Here is a 26715-nt window from a genome sequence, read left to right on the forward strand (position 1 = left end):
ATTATGTAACGATTGTAGTATTTAATCTATCAATATGAAGTCAAATTGTTAGAAAATACAATTATCCATTCCCAACGCGGAATAAATTGAAAACTGCTAAAACTAAAAAGGAAAAGTAGGAAAACTTTTCTACGTTATTTTCTTTTTTCTAACCAAATACTAAATTTAAATAGAACATAGTTTATGGTTTAAGTCAGATAAACTTAACATAATATTCAGAAAATAAATGTAAAGACGCTTAACCTTGTACATGTAGCTTTCTTAAAATCAAGATGCATAAATAGGTGCCCATTTAATGAAGAGCCCCTTTTAATGGCTTAACATGTTGGGTGGTCCTCGGGTATTACTACTCGCTTTTGCTTTATTAGGAAACAAACTGATTTGAAGTACTCACCAGCGTCAGTAGTGCCTGAGTGCTGCTCATGTCTATCAGTGGCGGATAAATGCCGGACGAGAAGGGCAGAAAGTTGGTCATAAACGGAGAGACACTCGCTGCAGCCACCACGGCGGCCATTTGGCTCTTGGCCTGCTCCGTGGGCGATGGGGCGGCGGGGGGCGGGGCCAGCTGAGACAGCGAGGAACCACCGCCAGTGGAAGCTGCACCACCCACACCTGCACCACCGGCCCCACTCACTTTGGCCTCCTTGGGCAGACTTACGGCAGCAGCATTCGCAGCCGATGAGGCCGATGGTGAGAGCTTCTTGGCAGTGGCCGAGGTGGAGGTGCCACTGTTGCTGGTGCTGCTGCTGCTGGCCGACTTGAGGGCGGAAGTTGGGGCAGAGGTTGCCCCTCCCCCTGCCGCACCTCCCCCACTGCCTGTGGCCGTCGAAGAGCTGCCACTGTTGCTGCTGTCGTAGTAGGAATTGCGTCGTGTTGCATTGTTGCTGCACCGGAAAAAATATAGATTGAGTGAGTTAAATATTGCTTCAAAATTCAGAAATTTAAGAGTATTTCTTGTTATTCTCTTGCATCAAAAAATTATAGATTAATTTTAAAAAAATATATCAATATTTGGAATATTTCTTAGTCTTTACTTTTATCTTTATTTTGCTTCACAGATTTATTAAAATGTTTTTGCGTTTAAGTTGTTAAAAAATGCGAGATCGCCGTCTTTAAATTAAAAAAAAAAGACTATAAAAAGTGATTATATTGTGCTTTACAGGTTTAATTTTATGTTTTGCATTAGAATTATGTTCTTACTAATGTCTTTTATTTATAATATGGACACAAAAAAAAAAATGTGAAAAACACCGCCGTAAAAATATTAAGAAAAAATGAAATAATTTAACATACAATTCAAGTAACGTTTTTCAAATGTTATTTTTTAAATTTTAATTTCTTATTAAAGATATGAAAAGAAATTATAAATTGCTCTTTAAGATAATGCAAAAATTAACTTCAATTCTTTTACTAATTGCGGTGTTATTTTCAAAAGTTATATTTATGGCCCATTGAACGCAATTGCGCCATGTTTTTCTCTCGGTGAGGGCCAATACTAAAAAAAGAATAATAATATATTTTAGGTCAGCCCCAAAACTTACTCATTGGGATTTGTATTGTTGTACTTGGCCGCCAGGCATCGCATTATGTCCGAATAGTTGCGGGTGGAGAAATCCGTGGCATTCGATGCCGCAGCAGCCTCTGTTTTGGCGGTGTTGCTGCTGTGGCTGTTGCTGTTGCTGCTGCTGCTGTTGCGATGTTGCTGACTGGCAGCAGCCTGCTGAATGCTATTTAGCAAATTCGTTGACAAATTGTGCAGCGGCATGTGTGTGGCTGCTGCTGTTGATGATGATGATGATGTTGCTGTTGTTGTTGTTGTTGCCGTTGCTGGGCCACTGGGCGGACTTAGGCGTTGTTGCTGTTGCTGCTGGGACTGTTGTTGCTGCTGGCTGGGTGAGACACCACCACCGCCGCCACCACGAAAAGATGACGAGGAGGGTGTGGCGCTGCGAGATCTGTGAAGAAAAAAATTCAAAAATTTTAAAAAACTTATGGATTAGTTATGTTAAGAGGAACATTTAGCAGGTTTTGCATAAGTGGAAGAGTGTGACATCAGCGTGATAAATTTACTATATTCTAGTCCATGATCAATCCTAAATTTGCATTAATATTTAATTATCTAGAGTGCTTATTCATTCTCGACCGAATAGGTGTCGCATACAATTGGATTATTTGTCATTCTGTGAGTTCTCCGTCTGAACCAAGTTCTCCAGGCTTATTTGACATGCTAATGAGTGGCTTCCGTGAGATCTTCTCTTCTCTTAAAAAAAAAATCTTCCAAGAATTTCAAGCAGGTGCCCCTGCGATCTACATCATGTGGACGTTTGATATTTAGTTAATTTCTTTGTAGAAGTGCCAAGGCGTTGGTCATAATGCGATTACGAATGCGATTTGACATGGGAACTGTTTTCCAAGGAGTTGCCTGGCGGAAGGAGTCCAACAACTGGTATCCAGGTGAGAAGCCTGGGAGAGTTCTCTCCATGTTATAATTAAGACTGGATTTTTAAACTGAAGACCGGTAACTGTCGGATATTGAAATAATGGATAGGTAAACAATTACTTTGCGTATATTCATTTGTTCTCTGATTTATTCTCAACAATAATATTTAAAAATACAATAAAATATAAACAAAAGATTGAATAAAATGAATTCTATCATTCCAAGAGTTATAATTCGTTTCTTTCCTTTAAAGACCTTGTTCTTGGTTATCTGCCCATAATTCTTTTGGTTATTTTCAATCTTGTTCAGAAGATCGCAAAACATTTTCCAAACAATTTCATTTTGGATGCTCTCGGATCGAAACGAAACAATTCATGTTAACCAATGTCGAGCATTTGTGGGCTACAATCTGGCCGGCATGGCCATAACTCATATGCAACTACCGCCGAAGACATGCCACCAACATGGCGCAGTCGTAGGTTTCCTCTGCTTCCACATTCACATTTACATCCACATCCACATCCACCCATTAGCCATTCCCAGAGCTCTCCAACACGAGCCAAGAAGCCAAGCCAAGTTAAGCCAAGCCAAGGCAAACCAAGGCAAGGCTGGCCGAAAAGAAAATAATCAGCATAGATTTCTGGCCAGATCGGCAGTGGCAGCGGTCACCTCCTAAACCGCGCCATGCCACAGCCAGTGGCAGCTGCAAGTGCCTGCCTCTATTTCAGCTACGCCAAAGCGTTGTGCTGCATGCCACCAGAGGTGCCAGTTTGGCTTTTGCATTCCCCAAAAATTACTTTTTTCTAAGGGTGAAATTTCAAAATCATTGTTTTTTTTTTTTGTAAAATTATAATTATATAAATTAATTAAAGCCAGTGACGTTTGATCTAAAAAAATGAAAACTTACAAAAATGTAGAATAGGTTGGGATATTTGTGCATTTAATGCAATTAATTTGTTGTAAAATATTTATAATTTTATTTACTACTAAAAACTCATGAAAAATAAGTAGTTATATCAATAGTATGCATAAAGTTTTAAATAATCAACCGATCTATATGGATGGGATAATAGAGAGAATAAGAATATAATCTTTAAATTCGAAAAAAAAGGAAGCATGGTCAAACAATCAAATATAAAATTAGAAGCTAAAAAATAGTTATTGTAAAAGGTAAACAAACATTACTCTCTCTAAATTGAATTAAAGAAATTACTCTAGCCCAAAGTACAGTAAAACCAAGGAATTACAAGTTATTTAAAAATTTTAAGTTTATAAATAGCAATTGTAAAAGTTAAATACTTTACTTAAATGTAAGCTTATTTGACCCTATTGTATTTGAAATACTTTTAAATGTTATTTTATTAGTTCAACTGCAGTTGTAAAATAATAACTTTAAAATGTTCTTTTGGTTTACGCTCTAGTTTGTATAAAACACATTTTGTAATCTGCTGACAAATTGTTAATTTAATGTTCTATTTATTTTTTATTATCCTAACCTTTTGTATAGCCAACTGGCGGTCACCACTGGTTGCATGGCACATGGCTAGGTGGTTGTGGCATGGCCGGACCAGAAGAGAGTAACTCGTGCTGCACGTCGTCGTCGCTGGTCGTTGGTCGTTGGTCATGTCGTGTCGCTCTTTCGGAGGCTGCGGCACAAATTTATATATAGCAGCTTGCCGCCCAGCCCCCGTACCGCTCCCCCGCCCACTGCACCGCCCCCTGTACCGCCTTCTGCCCACTCAGCTGGCTCCCTGTGTTCCTGTTGTTGTTGCCATTGATTTATCGTGATCTGCTGGTTGTCGATTTTTTGTTTTTGGTTGCTGTTATTTTGTTCGTTCGCCGGTTCGTTGTTGCCTCTGCTGCTTACAACTCTGTTGTTCTTTTTTTTTGTCTCCTTTTTTTGTTGTATCTTTTTTAGTAATTTTTTTTTTTTTTTGGTTTTGTTAAAAATGTTGATTATTGCAAATTGCTTTGGCGATTGGTAGCAGCTACTTAGTTGTGTTTTGTTGCTTGTTCTTGGCAATTGTTTGAACAGCAAACAGATCAAGCAAGAAAAAACGCCATGAAAAAATGGTTTATAGTGGCGATTATGTTGGCTACTGCTACTGATCCCCGTGCCACGATCCTCGTTCCCCGACTTCACCCAATCTCGATGTGTGTCTAACGGTTTGGTTGGCTTAGATCTTTGGATCGGTGGCATGCCTAATTGGTTTTTATTATACAACCGACAACATGTGCCCGCCTCGGTATGCAAATGGTGTCTATTGTTACGCCTACACAAGACCCGATGTGTCCCTAAAAAGTTAAATGTTTGTGAATACAGTGCGGTTCGAAACTCAAGCACAGTTTACAGCCAGAATTCCATAGATAACGATTATCCAGCAAATAATCAAGCCCAAAAAAAAGCAACCCGAAAAACAATAAAATATATAAAATGTAAATTAAAATCAATCAAATTAGAAAGAGTGTTTGTTTTTAAATTTTGAAACGCACTGTCTGAATGCGATTAAATTAATATACGATTTATATACATAGCTCAAAAAGAGAACTTGTTGACGAAAAGTTCGGCAAAGCAAAAAATGAAAAGACAAAAGACCTAAAAAAAATGTATTTATTTGTTATACTGCACCCTTTTGGATAGGCAAAAACAGAATTAGAAATTCCACTCTTAAGTGTTCTAAACCTTTTACAACTATAGTTTTAATATGCAAATAATCAAATAAATAAAAAAGCAGCACCACTAAAAGGTCAAATATAAGCTGAATGAACTAGACAGAGGATCGAATTTTTGTGAATGGGACTGGTGAGAATCAAGTTCTGAAAACTTGGGACATTTGATCAGAAGTGCTCGACAGGTGAGTATTCGCATTAAATTTGCATTGATTCCCAGACTATCTCAAACATATTTATCATATTAACATAGTCTTCAAAGCAGATCTTGGCCCAGCCCTAGAGCATTCAACTGTCATATCGTATTAAGGCGCCTGCATGTTGCCTTAATAAGCCTTCCTAATTTGTAGATAAACAATTAATAATTATGAATATTATGCGGCTTATCCAATCTTTTCAGACGACCACCCCGAGCGGAGTTGGGGAACCCACGTCGAGATGCCAATCGAATATGTTAAACCCGAATCTATCGTGGCTGAACGTCCACACCTCAGGTGGCGATAGACTAGCATGTCTCATTAATATTAATATGGCCAGCCATTCGTTCGCCCAACTAGTATCTTTGTATCCATCTGTGTTGAGGCCTAAGGCCTAAGGCCTGTTTAGGTTTCATGTTTGGTTTTTGTTTTTACTCTGCTATTGGGAGATAAATTGCCTTTGTTTATATTAGTTAATATATAATCTTTAACGCCATTAATTTAGTTGCGCGTATTAATTGCTGCTGATTTGGCTTGTCAAATCAATTTTTGTCTGTATCACAGTCTTGGGGTCTGTGGCTTATTAATTTTTTGTCTTATTTGTATTTACATTTCAAGTTTTTCAAGTTGTTTTTCTTTGCTTCTCTTGGCGGGTTCTTTGTTATTGCCTCTTTTTTGACAGCAGAAGCGTGCTCTTGTGTAGACACATTCGTGTTCGTTTCTTTTTGTTTCTTGGTTTTGATTAATTTGCTTTGGCCTGCGAACAGAAGCCACATCGATTTGGTTTCTTTTCGAGGTATTAATTTACTAAAATGTTAATTAATTTGTCAGGCGTCGACAGCCGTCGAAATCGCTTGATAAATAGTCCAGAAAACGAGTTCGGAGGGGAAATCTATCTCTTTTCCGAATCAACATCAACATGGCTTTGAAATTGTTGTGGATAAGTACCAAATAATATTTGTATCAAGTCTCCAGAATATGTCTGACAAGGATAAGGATGAAGTGCCTGAGAAGTTGGGCGATCTTCGCCAGGATGATCCCAACCCTGATGATTCCATTGCCACTGGCACTGTTAGCATATCACCGTCCATCCTGCGACCCATCAACACCCCCAGACCCGAAATCTCAAGTGCTCCCTCAGTTATCGTTTCGTTGCCGGAGATCGAAAGTGAAAACCTAGCTGAAGAAACCGCGGAGCAGCGACTCCGGCGCAGGATGAGGTTCTTGGAAATGCGGCGGGAACATTACAATAACATGCTTGAACACAGTGAACGGTGCCACATGGAGAGTTCCGAGGATGAAGATCACAAGGATCACGAAGATCAAAAAGAACCCAAGTAGAGACAGTTTATAATATTCTTGTTAACTTTGTAATTGTTTCCGTTTGATTTAACGCTATAAATTAAGTAAACACCGTATTAAACGATCTAAAGATTTGGGATTTAACTTGCAGACTGGCACTCAAAAAACATACCAAATCGAGGTATTATTTCAAAAGTTATGAAGAAGTTGATGTCTAAACGTTATAAATGACGTAACTGCAGGAAGTCCTGTATGTTTTTTTACAAATTTATATTTATTATTTTTTATTTTTATTTTTATTTTTTTTCGAATTTATAGTTTGCCGTGTAAATAGAATTGCTGGCGCCATCTGTCACAGGACCTTTTTGTTTTGAAAACAATTCAAAAAGTGATATTTTAACAATATCCAAACTATGTTTCGAAAAAGCTTTAAAAAAAAGTCTAGAAATCTTCAATATATTGTCATGATTAGTGTCTCTAGTGATGGAATTAACAAAGCTTGTGAGGTGAATCAGTTTTAAAGAGGTCAATGGATCAAGGTAGTGATCACGAATCTGTGATTCAATAAATCAATGAATCAACTTTGGGTAAAATCCCTCCACACACACACACACACACTCACCTGGCAAATGAGCTGACAGTAAGTTCGCCGTTGTGGCTGCTACTGTTGCTGCCTGGACTGAGCCGCTCCCTTTTGACGCTGTGGCCCATATGATGTGGATGTGGCTGTTGACTGGATTGATGGTTGTTGCTAATGCTGCTACTACTACTGCTGCTGTTGTTGTTGTTAATGGTGTTATTGTTGTTGTTGTTGTGAATTGTGACCATCGGCGCATCCTTGTGATTGTCCATCTGCAGCGGCGACAACTTCTCATGCTTGACCTTCTCCAAATACAGAGCGGCATAGGCAGCAGCCACGGATGCAGTGTTCGCATTGGCGGTGCAGGCGGTGTTACCAGCAGAGGAGGCGGATGAGGATGAGGAGGAGGAGGAAGAGGCTGCCGAGGCGGGAGCACCCAGGGAGGGCGTGGCGGCCTGACTAACCGCCACCCCGCCACCCGCCCCACCGGTGGCCGCTTCGCTCAGCTTCTTGGCGTTACTCTCGATGGCCCCATATCCGCTGAGCAGCAGCGATCGCTCGCTTAGCATTTTGGCAGTAGCCGCAATCGAGGGGTACGATGAAACGGGACTCTCCGAGCTTCTCCTGCCCTTCTGGCCCAGCTGACGCAGATCGCTGGCCAGCCGCTCGAGGTGCTTCCGCTTGGTGGCTGTGGCGGTCGTGGCCGCTTGCTGGTCGTCGTGGGTCGCCGGTTGGGCTGCGCTGCGACCGCCCACAATGGCGGTGGTGGCCTTGGCTGGCTTCTGCTGCAGTATGTCGGTGGGTGCGTTACCTACAATTGGACAAAATAGAGTGTGAGTTAGTCGAGGAGTGAACTATGTATATAAACTATGTATATGAATACTCAATTTAAATTTAACTAGAGGTTTTGCTTTAATTTCAATAAGTCTATTACATTACCTCGAATCTTAACACATTTTTAGGACTGGCAAACTTTGAAACAAAAACTAATACAACTTTTTATAAGTGTACATTTTTTTTATAAAAGTGGGGATTAAATATTACGACATAAATTCGTATTAACACTTTACTACTTACTTACTTTATTTACATAATATACAACAAAGAACAAACTTTTTTTACAATAATTTTAAAAAATGTTATATGTATGTGTAAATTTATTTGGAATTTGTATTATTTGATCATACTTTTGCCTATACTCGATCGAAGTAATAAATTCATTAAGCAATAAATAATTTGGTTGGATGGTTACTTAATATAAAGAAAACAAATTTTTGATATTAGGCTCTATAAATAATTAATTTAAATTCAAAGTTTACTGGCCTGAAAACTAGTTATTTAAAAAAACTCACCAGTATTCAATTTTCGTATTATACAAAAATAAATTATTTAAAATTTAATATTAAATTTTTCGAAATTGAAATTCTAACTGTACACGCAAACTTATAGTAGAAGCACACATAAGAACACACTCGGCAATGGCACGCACCCATAGACTGAGCCAAAAACATTGTGGTGTAAAAAGCTTGAGGCTTGCGTCGCATGCAAATCGGCCAAAGGTTAAAATAACTTATAATATGTTAACAAAACCATTGACCTGCATCGTTGAACCCTTAAGCTAATTATCGGGGTGAGCCAGGGGCCGCGAAGTGCACGTCAACGCTGCGTACAGTACGGCAGAGTGCGATTCGAACAGTTACAGAGCCCGGAAAAAACAATCATTAAACAAACAAACAGCAGCAAACCCAGACAATGAAATGGGGAGTTAGGTGGTAGCAACAATCGTACGCATTTAACTTGGAGATAAGGGAACCTATGTAGGGGTTAAATGAGAGTTTTCAAAAAAGAGTTGTCATTGATGATAGGAATTCAATTAAGTTCAGTTTCCAAACTTTTTTCCCACTCATCAAAATTCTATTTGTTTCTATAATTTTCATCTTTGTTTTTCTAATTCTTTTTTGGGATAAGGGCCTTTAAAAAAACCAAGAATTCAGCACAACATTAATTCCAGAAAAACTAAATTATAAATTTAATAGTGTATTTACTTGAAGTTAATCCAACCAATTGGATGATAGTTAATTTTTAAGCCAAAACCATTGTCTTAATTTTACTTTCTGCACAAAAGGGTACCCATACATAAAAGTAGAAACACAAAGATATTCAAACAAAATTTTATGGTGCTTTTTAACTTCCCCCACAAAAGGCAGGGCATTTTTTTTATTTACCTAAGTTTATATTCCCAATTTTTGTTAGGCCACATAAACAATTTAATTGTAATTTAACTGGCAAAAATTAAAAAGCAAATACGTGTATCAATGCGTGCACAAGCAATGACCTTTACCTGCGAGGTAATGGTCGGCCAGGTGGAGGACAGGGGATAAGCGAGCTATCGAAACCCTCTCAGCCAGCAGGTGTAAATTGATGGAAGCCACACCAGTCCCAATCCCAAACACAGACAGTAAGCCATACCCATACCCATACTCATACTAGTACCCAAAACCTGGTGCCAGATCCACTCGGTCGCATGTTTGGCAGCCAAAGCACACAGCATAAATAATTAAATGAAATATTTACAAGCGAAATTAACAACAATTTGTAGTTTTAAGCTCGTTACGATCCCCACAATCGGAACCCGAATCAAAACAGAACCAGAATCGTGGCTCGGAATTGCATTGGGTTTGGTCAACAACAACGAAAGCTCCCTGCCGATCTGCCTTATATCAAATTTCACCCTTCATATTCGAGCCCGAAATAGCTTATATGTATGCTGTTTAATAAGTTGTCCATGCGTTATCATAAAATTAAGTTTATTATTGGTTAGCATAGAAATTAAGTTGTGGGTTAATAATGAAACATAGAAAGAAACCAAAACCAACCGCCCTAAAGTGGTTAAACAGTGGATGACAAGCTTATTTGGATTCATCTAGATTTAAGTTCTGCGAATTTTACAAAATATACAAACTATAATTATTAACAATATGATTTTAATACGATCTACACGATTGAATTAGAAAATTGGGATTTCGAATTAAAAAAAGATGAGATAAAATATTTGTATACGTTGAAAGAAATCATTTAACGCATTCTTTCTAAAAGATAACAAATTTGTGTGATTTTGTTTGTGCTTTGAAAATATCTTTTTTTTTGTAGCTGTGTTTGCGTCTGTCAAATGCAGTAAATATCCCTTTGTATTATTTCTAATGAAAAATCTTAAAAGTAAAAAATCTAGTTTAAAGAGAATTTCGCGACTCTACCAATTTGTATTTCATTTATAACAATCATTAGCATTAAAACCCAGTTCCCATTTTATAAATATGACAAAATGCTTATCAATGATTAGATTGGCGAAATATTGGATTTTAAGGAATATATTTTGACGTTTTCCAACTAAATAAATTCCGCTTCTCCATTTTCGAGGGAGGTATAATGCAAATCTGCACGATTATTATTCTATCTGTTATAAAGCATATAGGAATATAATTCTGGCGATGATCGAGATAAGGAATTATTTTCATTTATATCTGTCACATATATTTTCGTGAATTTGGAAACAAAGTTGTCCTTATTTTTTTTGGATACCCTCGACCCACTGTGCCCGCTATCGTTTGCCCATTTCGGTCGGTCAGCGAGCTTCAGCTCCCCAAAGACCCCTGATTGGCATCGCTTGGTGCCAATGGTGCTAAGTGCCGAATGTCGAATGCCGAAGATCATTATGACGATGACGATGACGATGACGATGTTGATGAGAGAAGGCGGACCCGATAGAGATGTACGGGAAAAGGGGGAGATATGGGGGGGTATAGAAACCTCGACCCAACATGTGCCATGCGCGACACTGTTGACTTTTTCCAGTCGGACGTTATGTTTTTTTTTTCCCCCACCGTGCTCATACCTGAGTATCTGTGAGCGATCCGCACGGTGACAGGCCGCATTTCGGTCGCCGCTGGGTCGGCAAGTGTCAATAGTACTAATAGACGACGCCGACATCGAAAACTTACGACCGAGCACGTTCATGTTCACGTTCACACCATAGAAAGTGGCGGGTGCACAGAGTTCTGGGAGCGGTAAAGTTCATTGCCATTTGGTGCGATACGTATACGTATACGTTTACGTTTACGTATACGGCATACTGGCAAACACAGCTGCCGTGTTGACCTGTCATGTGACCATTTTTCATTATATTGGCAGCAAGTAAAATTACTAGTGTACTAGTGGCAATAATTGCGACAAATTGCCATAGATTTTCGATCCACACAGCTGCCGCTGAAGGGTCACATACTCGACCGTCTAGACCTTGGGAAAAAATCCCAAAAAAAAAAAAAAAAAAATCATATAACCTCTGACGCAAGAAATCATCGATAGGTGATTAACTTACAGGGCAGAGTGTGGAGGGTCCAAATGGGGAGTGCAGCTTATCAGCCGAATTTTATTATTTCTTTTGACCTCATTTGAAAATCAAACAAGCGCCGGACCAGCCAGCTGACTGCTGACTTCTGACTGCTGACTTCCCCCTTGCCCTTTATGCAAACTCTGCGCTGTTGTTATCGCGCCCGCTCCTCGAAAGGAACGACAGGGTTCAACCTTTGTTCCCGACTTGTTTCGTAAGAAGAGTAAATAAACCAAATACATAGGAGTATCAGTAAGTCAAGAAGGTAATACTGAAGCACGCTGATAAATAGGGTCTCTGGCTGAGGTTCGGGTTGTGGTATCAGGGCAGCGGGAATGGAAGCGAATCGGTCTATCTACGACACAAGACCCTGAACCGATTTTGTGTCGAGTTCGATTCGCTTTAGCCTCTTCAATGGCTGACTATTTTATTTACCCTCCACCGTTTATTCTTGCTTCGCTCCATTCTATTCTATTATATCTGATAGTCGGAGATTGCGAGGTTTATTGATTAGAGGGCATAATAAGTATTATTTGTGACCCCTACACGTCGTGAAACCAAAAATGTGTCAACATAGTTAATGGGAACAAGTTTAATGGTTCGAATCATAAAATTACAAGCTAAATACAAACGCGACGTTTCCCAATTCTGTGAAGCTATAACTCCAGATTGATTATAGTTTTGCAAAGATGGATTATTTTGGGGTAAACCTATTCCTAGTTGTAATAGTTAGTTCAGTTCCCATTCCACCCTTTTTATTCGCTCTTTTTTCGTCACATTTCTTATAGATAAACATTTATGATGGCCTATCAGTATCTGTATCTGCATCGCTTTGCGCTGCTTTAGTTTCAGCTCGAGGTTCAGTCAGTTTAAGTCAGTTTCAGTTTCCTTTTTACGTGATTTCTTGTATCTCAAGTGTTGTGCTCTGGTCGCGGGGTCTTATCGCCTTGTTTGTCCAAGTGCCAGTTGAACTATATATGTATGTTCCTCATGCTGATGGTGATGATGATGATGATGATGATGATGATGATGATGATGATGATGTGACGACGATGATGATGTATGTATTCCTATATAGGGGGCTTAGTACTCGTATATGGCCTTCTCATGGTTCACGATGTTTTCGTCAGCGTGTGTGTTTCCCCCTTGCTCTCTATTTTGTTGTTCTCAATTCTTTGGGTCGTTTTTTGTGGTTTTTGAAAATCATGTCGCATTTATTAGATCATCAAAAGGTGTTGAAGATTGTGGAGCGCGTTTCACTGATAATATTTGGCCTGGCCTTTTGTATGGCTTTCTGGAGCTCCAGTTCAATTGTTGTTTGCCACATTGGGTGAGATTAGAGATCTCCCATCTAACTGTTTATTTGGCTTGCCCGAAATTTACCCAGCTTGCCGTATCGTATAAATTTTTTGATTTGTCATATCTGTTGAACCTATTTCTTATCTTTATGGGATAGCAATCTCGGGGGAATCGCAATTTGCCACAACAATGGCGTGTGGAAATTAACCGGAACACAAATAACGACAAAACGACCAAATTGTTCAGATTGCGGAATTCCCAAGGTTCAGTGGCACACAAAGTTGTGCTAATTCTTAGGTTCATGGTCAAATTTTCAAGTTCAAAGCTTGCACCAAAAATGTTTAATATTTAAAGCAAGCTAAATAAAGAAAAAAGAATTCCATATTTTGGTTTTTATAAAGGGTAAACATACCCCCCAACTTTCCTTTATTAATTGATTAACCAGTCAAATCGCCAAGTGACAGACCTAGAAATGGCTTTAGCAAAATCCAATAATAAAATTCAGAGATAGGGAACTGGAACGTACGCCAACTAAAACCAATGGACAACCGCAACAGGCAACGCGATCTAACGGTTCATGACACTGTTCCCCACAGGTCCACGGTAAATTGAAATTTCAAATCAAATCAGAGCGCGGCGCGCAAGACGGAAATGGCAAATGATTTTCTTCCAACATTCTGCGACTCCATAACGGACAGCCAAAGAAAAAAAAAACAAAAAAAAAAAATAAAAATGGCCAAGAACCAAAGGAAAAATTTCATAAATTATTAACACCTCTGCCATTTGAACTGGACAAACTGGTACCCGTTCCCTGTGTGTGTGTGTGTGTTTGTGTGTGTGTGAATGAAAGACGCGCCTCTCTTTGCGCTTCTCATTGAGGTGAGCTGCTGCTGCCTGGCCCATGTCTTCGGACTGCATAATTGCTTTAATGGAATTTGATTTTACCCAACCTCTCAACACGCTCGGCTAAAGACAAGTGTCAGAACTAGCGTCCCGAGCGGAAGGCTTAACTCTCAGTAAGCGATAAATGCGTGACTCACGGTCTATATAGCCATAGAAATGTCTCGGAATTTGATATCCTCATTTAAAAAGAATCGACTGCCCTAAAAGGAATGAACTAAATAATGGCTTTCTACAGTCATAACCAATGACCACGTTAATTAAGTGACAAACGTTTTTGTTGCGAAATTAATTCTTTAAATAACTTCTGCTTCTATGGGAACGTTACAAAGTGGCTTACCTTTTAAAGATTTGTAATCTTAAGAATATAATTGTATGAGACACTTTAAGGATATAATACCCACACTTGTCTTTTAAATCTCTAAGCTAAGCTTAAAGTGTTAGAAATACGCATTTTTCGAGGAGCGTTCCAATAAAATAGATCTGAAGAGATATTTGACGATATGTGGATATGAATTTGTTGTAGATAGCCATTTTTGACCTATCTACTACCAAAATTTCAATTAGTAAACATTTATCGTGTCACGCTCGCAACACTAGACCCCACCTTGTCGTTTTTTGGTCCATTGCAGATGATGTACAACCACTATTAGCATTAAAGTTTATTATCGACAACGACGCTGGTTCTGAATTCCTGTAAAACAGGTGCACCGCCACAGCATGCACACACATCCACACACATCCACACACACAGTCGACTGCACAGTGAGGCCGTCAGAAGAGGCCTTTCAACTTTTGGCTAGAGATTTCTCCACCTCTACCATAGAGTGCACCATACAAAACCGAACCAAACCAAACCGAACCGTACCATCCGTTCCGATCCGTTCCGAAACGATCCAATCCGATCCGATCCGATCCCAACCCCGTCCACATGGTTGCATGCAATGCAGGCGGCGCAATGCATTTGGCCGCTAAAAGCGCCTTATTTGGTTAAATTGGTGCAGATTGCTGCCAGGCCAGCTCTAAATAATAATTAGCACAGGTTTTTTTTTTCATCTTCTTCTCTTGCGTCGTCGTCGCTATCTCACTCCTGCTGCTTCTTGTTCGCCTCGCCTTGCTGCGCTTTTGGTTTTAGTTTGGTTTTGGTTTTGGTTTCGGCTTGGTTTTGGTCATTCACCAGGCGCACCGCAAGCCAACAAAAAAAAAAAAATATAAAAAATAACGAACAAAAAATTGAAGAAAAAAAAAAAGTAAACTAACCAAGAAAAAAAACATCTTGTTGCATGCCACATACGGGGTGAAATTTCCTTAGAAATTTCGTGCTTGCCTGCTCTGGTTTTAATTTGATTTTTACTTGATTTCCCCACCACTCTCCATCACCGTCACCATCACCATCTTCACCACCACCGCCAGCAGCTTCAACCTTCCCCGTCGGCGTCTGGTGGCCCAGGTTCAGGTTCATAAATTTACTAGATGTTCGCCCGATTTCTTGGCTCTGCGTTGCATGTTTAATGTTGCTGCTCCGTTGCATATTCGCGTGTGCGCCATGCCTCTGTGGGCCGCACTGGCAGCCCCAACAATGTGGCTGGTGTTGCTCCTCGCCACCCCATTGAACCCATCAGTTGCCTTTTCGCTAATAATTATTTTCCTGGGCTAGGATTTATGAAGCTGCAGGATCACTAGTTATGTCTGCCACTTGTTTTCGTTACTTGAATGGTTGTCATGTCGAAATCCTCCCAACTCAAACAGCAACTGTAATGAAATATAGGAACCTACTGGGTTAAATTAAAAATTAAGAATATCGGATATTTTATTTTCTTAATAAATTCATATAAGAGCCGTCTTAATTTAAAAAATATTTTTTTTTCACTATTTGGGCAAGTTTTACCATTTTATGTGGTTAAATCATTATCATTTTTGATAATAGCCCATGACTTACGTATTTCTTATGTAAAATTAAGATTCTATTGTTACTATTTTATTAGTCAATTTAATCAATGAATTTTTGTTGTGTGCACTTTCAAGCATGTTTCTGTTTTGGCCGAAGTTTTTTCTACATAAAAAATTAAAAGCGATTAGTAGGAAATATATGTGCCACATAAAGTAGGCACTGATTTTTGAATAATTATCTGCCAGATTATAATGAAATAAACAGTTCTTAATAGATACTTCAAACGATAAATAAAACATATTGCTTTCAAGTTTTCTAAATAAAATCATCAAACTGTTTGACTTTGGGGTAATTAAATATATACCAAAGGAAATGTTGGGGTATAAAAATTAAATGTATAAAACAATTTGCCAATTGATGCCGATATGATAGTTAGAGCGAGACCCGAAGAGCTGCGATGAGAAAGGGAGGGGAACCAGATGTGCGCATGCCTCAAAGGCACCTGCCAAGACCGCTGGTGCTGGAGCTGGAGGTGCAATAGAGACCGACAGAGCGGCTTGATTCCCGTCCGAGTCTGGGGCTAAGGCGAGGAAATCAAGTGCAGATTAATTAAATTCGATAATTAAATGAACGGGCCGCGCCGGGGCTAGCAGATCGTGTCTGCCGCCAGCATTGGAGCTGAGCTGTGGCTTTGGCTTTGGCTATGACTGCCGCTGTTGGTTTTAGATGAAAGCTGCAAGACCCCAGCAGCAGCCACCGCAGCGGCAAAAGCAGCAGCACCATCAACAGCAGCAGTGGTATAATAATAAAAAAAAGAAACATTTGCACATTGGCTGCACATTTGGGATTGAGGTTGAGTCTCTCGCGACGGGTGATGGTGATGGTGATGATGGCGTTGGACCAGCCACGACCAGCGACTTCTTTCCTGCCTCGTCTCCGGCTAATGCACTTCTGTGATTTTAGGCGCAGCGAATTAATGTGCATCGCTCTATAAATTTGTCAGCAATTAAACGAGCCAGTCGCCCGACTGCGCCACTAAAACTGTTTGCCCAACTTTTGCCATTATATCAGTGTAAAAGTTTCGGTGAGGAACAGTGCTTTCATATGCTACTTGGCGGATAAGGTTGGCAAAGGGAGTTCATAGCGTGAGGAATGCCAAAAACAAGTTTAAATCAATCGATGGTTTTCTAATTAAATGTTCAAAAATATCTCATTTGTTCTGTTAAGTTAATAACGATTTTTAAAAATATTTCACTATTTCATATATAAATTGAAAATTATTTTCAACATTCTTTTTTCCTTAGTGATAACTGAACAAAGGGTATTCCATCTACAGCATTAAATCCAACTTCAAGTTCTGCCAAAGAGAGACAATCTAAAGCCAATGTCCGGGTTCTTTTATGGATTTTGAGTCGATAAAAGTCACATACTCCTGAACTTTATATAGTAGACAGACTCAATGCTCGTAGAATCTTCAAATGTGCAACGAATTTTAGCCGACTTGATTGATATTGGGCGATAAAGAAACCGCTAAGGAACTTCTCTCAGTTTTTCTGCATCTGGCTCTCTGTCAGCATCCGTCTATATGTTTCTCTATCTCCATATAACATGTGTAGCATTTGTAATGTATAGCTGGCAAAATCGGTGCATGTTGCACATAAATTTCATACGAGTTCAAGCTTAGTTCGCCACAAATTTATGGCCAAAGCGAATGAGGAGGCGACTGGGACTTGGACTTGATCTTGGTTCGACTATGGGTCGGATGTTTTGGGGGGAAGTGAGTGCTTTTTGGGGCGTGTTTCCTTGTGCTCTGTCCTGTTAACAAGTTTGGAGTGTTGCAGCAGCATCCGCATCTTGTTTAATGTGTTTGTGGTGGCCATCCGTAAGGCTGCTGAAAGCCAGTTAAGGCCAAAGATTGATGGCGCAAGGTTAGAGCGCACGTAAAATGGAGATTGAATTGAAGGCATCAAAATAGTTGAATTTGTGTGTTCTTTAAACTTGACACTAATTTGGATTTATTTCATAGAAATCTATTTCATATCAATTCCATTTTAGTAGGTCTCTGCTGATTGCTACGATGATAACGTTGCGTATACGTAATCACACTCATTGAGGAGGTCTTTTGTGAAGTGTTTTGTGTTAGTCATTGAAATTCGAGTATGTATTCTAAGCCACTTTAATCCATTTTAACACAAAAAAATATAACAGCATTTAATATGATATATGTGTAGATTTGCTTATCCCACTTGGCTTACTTGGCGTATGCTTAACATCTACAAAAAACACATTACAGAAAATATTTTTTTTTGTTACTTAAAAACGGTTGTATTTCTCATCAAACGACCTGGCACTTAACATCTGCAATCTTTTTCCAACCCAATCAAATCGTCTGAATGATTAAAGCACTTTGCATGTCATTCCACACCCCCGTCGGCTAACTTGGCGTATGCTTAATATGCAATTATAAATCTTAAACACGATCGCCCAGAAGGCAGCAAATAGTATAATTTCCTGCTCACCAAGTTTATGGGTTATTCTGTCGACATATTGTACGTCAATATGGGGGCTTATATGTAGAAACATACACATTTGCTGCCGTTTTGCCATCAGACTGGTGTGTACCAACGAGTTCAAGCAGTTCAAAACCTTTGCACACGAACTTATCGCACAAGGCGACTTCGTCTGGTTAGAGTGGAACAAAACCCAACCGAAACAATACGGTTCAGGCAAATAGGCATGGGTGGGGCAAGAACTCAAATTTTGGGGTTTCAGTACGAATGATATAGGCTTCCGAAAATATATTTCTTAGGTCCGTTACAAGTACCTTTTAAACAAGAAAAAGGGTCTACAAAATGTAATATAAAACAATATAAGTATAAGATATACTGATATGCAATTTAAGAGGAAGAGCTTTCAAAATTCTTGAAAATCACAAATGGTTAGCAGTTTTATTTAACTTCAATTTAATTTACTATGATGTTAGTAAATTAATTACTAATCGCTTCATCTTTATGTGAATTAAAATGAGATTAGGCTGTTTCTGTTGAATTCGCAATTATCAATCAAAAAATGAAATGGAAATACCAGAAGCCTCCTTTTTGGACTTGTGTAAAATCATTCGTATTCTTGTTAATTTTGGCTGTATTTGTTGGGTTTTTCATTTCGTGTCGACTGTTCCCATTTTGCCCCCGAGTTGAGATTGGTGTATGTGTATATATTTAAAATAAAATACAACAACAAGGAACGATGGCAGAGCAAAAAGTCAAAGCGGCAAAGCAGCGGTCGACGCGTACAAAATGCGACAGCAACAACAACATAGAGAGTACATATACATAGTACACAGATCAGCCAGGCGGCGGCAACAAAAACAACAAATGCACAACAACATCAGCCGTGGAGAGTGTATACACAAACGTCAAAAAAGTCAACTGCGCCGCTGCCATTTGATAAGAGGCCACAAGTGTAAATATAGACGACGACGACAACAACAACACAACAACAGTAAAACCGCGATGTCCACGACCGCTGACTCTCTCTCCCTCTCTCCCTCTGCTCTGCCCTCTCACACCCCCGTTTGGAGAGTACTCTTTTTTAGATTTCTTGCATCTCTCTCCCGCTCCTCGAATTGATTGATATTGCCATTTTGCCTTTGTCGCCATTTCATTTTTGCTTTCAGCAGTTCACCAGAGTTCATATATATATATATACATTTGTATATGTATGTGTATGTATATAGGTATATAATGCGTGTGTAGGTGGGGAGAGAAAGGGAGAGAATACATTTATTTCCAACTACGTGCTGCAATGCCACTTGAGGTGGACATTTGGGGGACGAGGAGGGGGAGCTTGAGGGGAAGGGGCGAAATCGCTTGCATTTAGGGTTAACCACAAAATAGGTCAACACACTTGTCGAGGGAGCTGAACCCTCTGAGTCAGATAAGAATTTATAAAAGATCGACAGCTCGGGGCGAGCGAAGTGAGTCAGGGATATGTCAACACACCAATAATGTGCTTATGATTAAGAACTAATATCAAAATATTTGTTTTTGAAAATCCTAACAGTGGGTCAATGTTACAGCCATCACTGTAAAAAGTGAGCTAAAAAGACCAGGCTTTATTTTTTGTAACAAATATCAAAAAATAATCAAATTACTAAGTTATTAAAAAAAAAAATTGTAAGGAATATTATTATTCATGTTGTCATAAACTTAAATTATTTTTACATTAAAAAAGTCACGATGGGGCTAAAGCAAACAGTGATAACATTTTAAATTTTGATTAAATTTAATTTCCACGAAAACAATCTTTGCAAGGAAACTTAAATTACCTTGATAATTTCATTCCAAAAAATTGAACGGAATTAAATTTTTCTTGGAAATTAAAAATTGAATTTATTAATCTCAACGCAATGAATTAAGTCGAACAATTATTTATAATTTTAAAAACGCATATTATTTTTGTATATTACATTTTTTGTTTAACCAAATTTATTAAAACTGTTATCTCTATTCTTTAATTTGTACCCAAAGGCAGTTGGTCATTTATCACTCCTTTCTTAAGTATATTTCTTCTTTTCCTTATAAGACCCAAGCAAAGAAAACGTTGACATCAAAATCAACGATCAATTGATTTGCAATTTCTGCAAATGACAAAAGATTGAAACGCTGTAATTTATGCAATATAAATGGCTATAATGATACCCAACAACATAAACAACAGCGATTTATATGGTGTCTTTAATTTTTGTCGATTATTTGATCGTTTTTCTTTCCTTACCGCGCCGAGAATAAAGACTTAAAAAAAAATAACGCGTGCACCATACAATTTAACAGCTCAATATTTGCATAATAGCAGCGCGTGACAACAACAACAAAAGCGCGGGTGGAGGGTCGGATAAAGACTGCGAATAAGTTCGGTCAGACAAAAGATCGAGCATAATGGAAGTAATGGAAGCAATGACAGCACGAGGATGGCAAAAATAAACCGGTGAAAAAAGGGATGATAAAAAAGAACAACAGGTCAAAAAGACTTTACTTTCTTAAGATGCTAAAATTAAAAATATTATACTGCATTAAATGGCAATCAGATATTTAAATATTTATGCTTGTGCGACAAGGCTGAGCTTATATTTATTGCACTAGTCCAAAATAGATTGATATCATATCCAAATTATTTTGATAATTTAAGATATTTATATTATTACTTATATTGTTGTTATTGCTATTACTGATTTATTGTTATAATTACTATGTTGTATTCATTTTACTAATTTGTATTTTATTTTTATTTAACCGTGTTAAAAAGATGGAAAGTTGCATTACCTTGTAGTACACTGCTGATGGATAGGATTGAGGAAGCGAGGTAAAGAGAACGACTCCTCCATAAATCGCCAGACTAAACAACGGCGCTTCAATGACGGATTGACAAATCACACACAAAACCCTGGCCCAAACAGGGACCCAAGACTGGGCACACTTTATGTAAGTATATATATTTTTGTGACAAATTTATGACTGACTTTGAGGTCCCCGTTCCCCGTGCTGCTCTTTCCAACCAATCTACTGCTGTTGCCTGATCAACACAATAACGACGATGATGGGGATGGTAATGATGATGATCGTGGCACGTGAAGACATGCCAAAATGTTTATGACTTTGGCCAAGGTAATAATTTGCCAACAACAATTCCGCGCACAGTCTGCAGATGGCAGGAGGCTGTCGGCCGATGATCATAACGATGATGATGATGGCGATGATGATGGCCCATCATAATGATGATAATTTGCATTTTAAATGCGCGACAAACTGCCACAAGACAACGGCAGCAGAGAGTTGGCCCAAACCCCGCCTCCTCGTCATCGTCTTCGTCTGCCCATTTGAATACTCGCAGTCTGCTCACATATCTAGGCATAAAGTACTCCCATCGCAGGTCTCCTCGTAGAAGGAGTCACCATATTTGGCATCACAGAGGCCCAAAACGAAACGCCAAAGAAGCCACAAAGAGATCGTTTGCCAACCGAACTGGCGAGCCATACAAATTTGTCACACGAAATTGGTGTTTGTGACAAATAGAGAAAGGCGCGGTGAGTCCGGCCGGGCTGACTGAGATGAATGCGCTTTTGAGGCGACAAGTGATTGAACTATTATGCTGCAGGCCCAAAATTCGCCAAAAAGGTGGGGAAACAATAAACGTTTAGGCCGTCTCCCCTCATATGCATATTGTACAGTTACGAGAGTTTGCATAATGCGCCTCCTGAGCTTCAAGTCGGGCCTAGAATTTGGAGTCGAGTGGAGAGCCAGCAGATCCTGGCGTGTGTGAACTATTAGTGGATGTCCTTAAAAGGTTCGTAGAGGTTCTTTAAATGGAAGTTAGGGCATACGTAATGGCCAGAGTAGACCAATCAAAATTTGTGAAATTTGCGAAGACTGAGAAATCGATGCTAACCACTTTTATAGAATATCAATATACAATGGAACTCGTGACTTATAAAGAAAATTATGAAAAAATCATACTTAAGCTAACAGAGTGTTCAAATATTTATAATAATGACGTTAAAATTGTATTTAAAGTAAAACTTATATAAACGATTAATCTTATTTTCATAACTTTGTTAATATCTTGTTTATCTTAATTACAGACTAATTAATTTAATAATATCATAATCTTGTCATTAATGATAAGAAAAAATAAGACCAAATGAGGGCGTGCACATATTTATTGTTAAAGACAAGTGACCCTTGACAAAGTTTATATAAATCGTCCATCCAAGTAAATTTACTATCTTCAGTAAACTCAAAACTTAAAGCAAACTTTGCCAAACAGTTAGATAACAGACCCAAAGATCACTTACAAGCAGCCAGATGATAAGCGGAATGTGAACTAAGAAAACTGGGCGAAGATCGCCTACAATGATGCACGAGGTACACAAGATATCATTACTATCTGCTAGATACATCACTATGCTCGCAATATCCGGCCAGAAGATAACGATCCCCGTGAAATGGCAAAGTTGTGCCACTCAAACACTTACACACTTACACACTTATACACTTATACACGCTCCAACGTTTTTAATAGTTCCTGCAGATCTTCGGGCAAGCCACAAAAATCCACAAGAGACCAACTAATTGAGACATCATCAGCAGATGCCGAAAGTAGGCAGGAGGAGGAGGAGCCGCAGGATTGGAAGGAGGCTAAGTAAACATAAAAAATAATGCTTCAACTTCAACTAAAGAAGGCAGAAGGCAAAAGTGTAAATAGTTTAGAAAGCGCCAGAGGAAATCGAAAAGGTGAACCAACTGCACTGCAAATAACTGCAATACACTGACCTTGGTTTTTAGTTATATTAGCCTAGGGTACTTTTATATTTTTTTATGTGCCACTATAAGGTTTGCAGCTTATCATCTTATTCTTTTAATTGTGTGGTTTAATAAGGGATGTGAAAGAATAGAATAAATACTCTGTTATTTAGCTATTACACACAATTAGCTAAGACTGCTCATTCGCTCAGTGTAACCGCCGAGAACATAAAAATCAACAGGAACGGCAACTATTTAATGGCAATTTTACAGCTTGCCATCTTCTATTCTCGACCGAGCCTACATCCCGATGATGAAGATTAGATGCCAAGGCAGGGGCCAAAGCCAAACCGATCGCGGATCTTGAGTCTGTTAATTTTTTGTCATTTGCGGTGGCAAGGACAAGACTTAAGACAGGAAATCGTCTTGTCCGACTGCAGCGTTTAACGATGGCACTGTGGCAACTCTATCGGCAACTAATTTGAGGTTACAGACGTTTGGGGTCGTAAAAAAGCGAGGGACCGAGTGAAAACTTCATTAGAGGCTACATAAAAACGTTCGAAAAAAAAGCTGGCAGATAAATAATGTGTCAGAAATTCAATTTGGGTAAAAGATTTTTGGCCAAGCTGACTGGCGACTGACTGATTGACAACTCTGGCTCCGAGCGTTGACCTCTGCGGACAGGGCTGTGCTAACAATTCGGCTGCTTCGAGTACGTGATCGCATAATGAATAACTTTCAAATTGAATAATCAAACAGACTCGCAGAGCCCATCGAGATGTTGTGCTGTGTGTGCGTCTGTGTGTTGGGTGTCATAAAGCCAACTCGAGGCCGGCGCAGAAACATGGCCCAAAGTGTTTGCCCGAGTCTCGCTCGCTTGTCTTGGGGTCACGCGCATCGTGAAGGAGGTAACAGAAACAGAACGAACAACGCAAAGCTGGACAAACGAAACGGAAAAATTCTTAAAAAGCCGTAAAAAGTTTGACAAGATCTTTACGGCGTTTCCACCAGAGAGTGAGAAATACGATTTTTTTAAACTTAATCTGTTTAGGATAATCGATTAAATAAGTTTAACTCTTAGGGCCCAAAGTTCTAGTATTTTATCAGGATTTCATAATCATCTTTATTCAATAATGTTCTCTAAAGAAATAATGAAATCATTTAACAAGGCTCTGAGAGACACATGAAAATTCTTAATTTATATCTTTGAGTTCGTTAAAAGTTCAAGGTGATAAAGATCTGGTATAACATGTAAATTATACAAAATTTAAATCATTAATTAGGTACGCGAATCATAGAATCGAAGAAAACGATTTATGTTACCTAGTCTTGAATATTTTCCATATTTAGTCACTAATAGGGAAATAAGATGCACTTATAGGGTACTCCCACATGTTCCAAACTTCCCGATTTGAGCCCAGTTTTTTTTGAGGTCGTTTGCAGGTCCCACACCCGATCTTCCTTCTTTGCTGCCCGTGCATATCCCTCTTCACAAATTGTGAAAAAATGTTAATAAGCAAAGGCATTTTGGGATACACACAACACACTTGCCAATCCCCGATCCTATACTATGTATATGGTGTGGTGTGTCGTGTCGTCCCCTCCCTTTCGCTCTTACGCACGCATCGAGTGATTGTTCTTTTGTTTCTGCTAACTCATCAATAATTTGCTCACGTTGCGACATTTTGTCAATATCTGCGCCAATGATCGTCGCCGTTTGGTCTGACCTGCCCCGAACCCCCTCGATATTCCCCCCTGATCCTCTCCTGGCACTATAATTTCAACTGGTGCTTATTCTTCTTACTTTTGAGCAGGGCGCGAGCGTCGCTCAATGATTTTTTAATTGAATTCTAAAAGCGTTGCCAGTCCTTTGTTGTTGTTATTTGGGAGCTACACTTTGGTATCTTTATATGTGTATAGTCTATATGGGTTTATGTGAAGAGAGAATCAACCTTGTGGTATGTGAGTTTAAATAAATATAAAAAAAAAAACACACAAAACTTGAGGCTTGGACTCGCTACCTATTTAATGGACAAGGCGCAAAACTTTGCATGTAGTATTGTTGTTTTTGCTGATTTTATTGAGCGCCAGTTGTGTATTACTTTTTCTGTTTTTAAATTTTTTCGCGCGCTCTTGGACTTGACAATTACATGGACTTTTTTCATGGCATTTCAATGACGTTCGTTAAATTTGTTACAGTCATGGTTAACACAGACACACACAAACACACACAGGCGAAAATAAAGAGAGACAGATACACTTGAAATTTATGGGCGCCTAACGTTGTTTATTTTTTCTTAACGTTTGTTTTTTCGTATTTCGTTTTGTTTCGTTATTGCCCATACGGCAGCTCAGTTCAAGTTCAATTGTTAATGTAAAAAGCTGCACACATACACTTCATCAGAACAACAACAACAACAACCAACCTTAAATGCCATTAACTTATTCGTTTTTTATTTGTTATTATTTAATTATTTGCCATTTTGCTTCTTGACGAGAATGTGTAGGCAGGTATTTAGCGAACTATACAACAAATAAAAGAAACCATCGCTAAGCGCAGACCCCGAAAGAAGGAGAGACCTTTTGATATTGCTTAATTAATATCAATTACTATCCAATTAGAGATCGCTAAGCTAAGCAGCCGGAATACAGAAAAAGGTCACTGGAAATTGATGAATTTTTGGCTTTTTACCCTAAAAGGTGCGGAGGGATCAAACTCTTGAGATTGGACGTTAAGTAAAAAATTGCTGTGGACTAAGGGAGAAACGAGGGGAAAATAATAATGGGGCGGAGACGCTTAAAATTTTGGGAAACATTCTTTAGTCATGTTAAGACCACAAACCAATTTTCAATCTTCTCCAACCATGTGAAAGGAAACTATTTTTATAAGTGTAATATTGTTTAGAGCTCAAAGAGAATTGCTAAATCATTCAGACCTCACACGTTTACAACATTTACATGATCTAACCACTTTTATAACAGAATATTTTCCGCTGCCATCATAAATAGCATAATAAACTTAAATAAAATTATGTATTTAAATTTAAACTAGATGTATGTTGTGAAATGGTCAATTCCCATTCGCCTTTGTTAATTGTTGCCTCTGGGAACAATACTAATTGCCAATTGAAAGTTTGACCTTAATGAGAGGTGCTGCTAGTATCTTGTATTCATTAAAGCTCATACGTTTGTAAAAAGCAAACAAGAAATAAAAAGTCAAAAAATATTGAAATTTTTAAAAACGTTAAAAAGTTAAGCTAAATCTAATATCGATGTGGGAGTTATTTTATCGATTTGTCGCCCAAACCGATAAGAATCGATCGTTTGCTTGCTTTTACCACCTCTTACACACTGGTTGATGAATAAATGTCGCTTGGTTGTGCGGGAGTGTCGCCCAAAACCCATTGAACACATTGGGTGACAACAACTAAGCTCTGAGAGCTCGACTTTGACTGAACTCGACTCCAACGACTTGAGTGGTAGCCAATAATCATACATAAGTGTCGCTGTTTGTAAGTAAGTATGTACCTTCGGTCCTTACCTTACTACTTTGGGTCGCAACCAGGCGGAATTTTTCGATATTTTTTTGCTATTTGCTTTGGGCTGTGACCGCGACGCGTATAATTTACACGTTTTGCTCATTTGCGATTCTAGGCTCGCAAGCTGCGACCGAAACAGAAACAAAACAAATGAATTTAAATCCGCACATATCCAGTACCGGGTACAGTAAAGTCTCGAGTACTGAATTCAG

The 26715-nt window shown here is 38.8% G+C and overlaps 2 protein-coding genes across 5 annotated transcripts in view; one reads left to right on the top strand and one right to left on the bottom strand.

Moving 5' to 3' along the window:
* Window positions 1-26715, bottom strand: part of LOC108134499 (pneumococcal serine-rich repeat protein) — a 64450-nt gene that overhangs the window by 20257 nt on the left and 17478 nt on the right. For all 4 annotated transcript variants that reach the window (XM_017254825.2, XM_017254823.2, XM_041710597.1 and 1 more), the window contains exons 3-5: window positions 7232-8000; window positions 1542-1955; window positions 395-884 (exon numbers count right to left, since the gene is read on the bottom strand). In XM_017254825.2, coding sequence (XP_017110314.1) covers window positions 395-884; window positions 1542-1955; window positions 7232-8000 — 1673 coding nt within the window. The remainder of the gene's footprint in view (window positions 1-394; window positions 885-1541; window positions 1956-7231; window positions 8001-26715) is intronic.
* Window positions 3325-6739, top strand: LOC108134501. Its single transcript, XM_017254827.2, has one exon. It carries the CDS (start codon window positions 6286-6288, stop codon window positions 6646-6648), a length of 363 nt encoding a protein of 120 aa, XP_017110316.1. The 5' UTR covers window positions 3325-6285; the 3' UTR covers window positions 6649-6739.

Source organism: Drosophila elegans, unplaced genomic scaffold, assembly GCF_018152505.1.
Source record: "Drosophila elegans isolate 14027-0461.03 unplaced genomic scaffold, ASM1815250v1 contig_814, whole genome shotgun sequence".
In the NCBI taxonomy this organism is placed as follows: Eukaryota; Metazoa; Arthropoda; class Insecta; order Diptera; family Drosophilidae; genus Drosophila; species Drosophila elegans.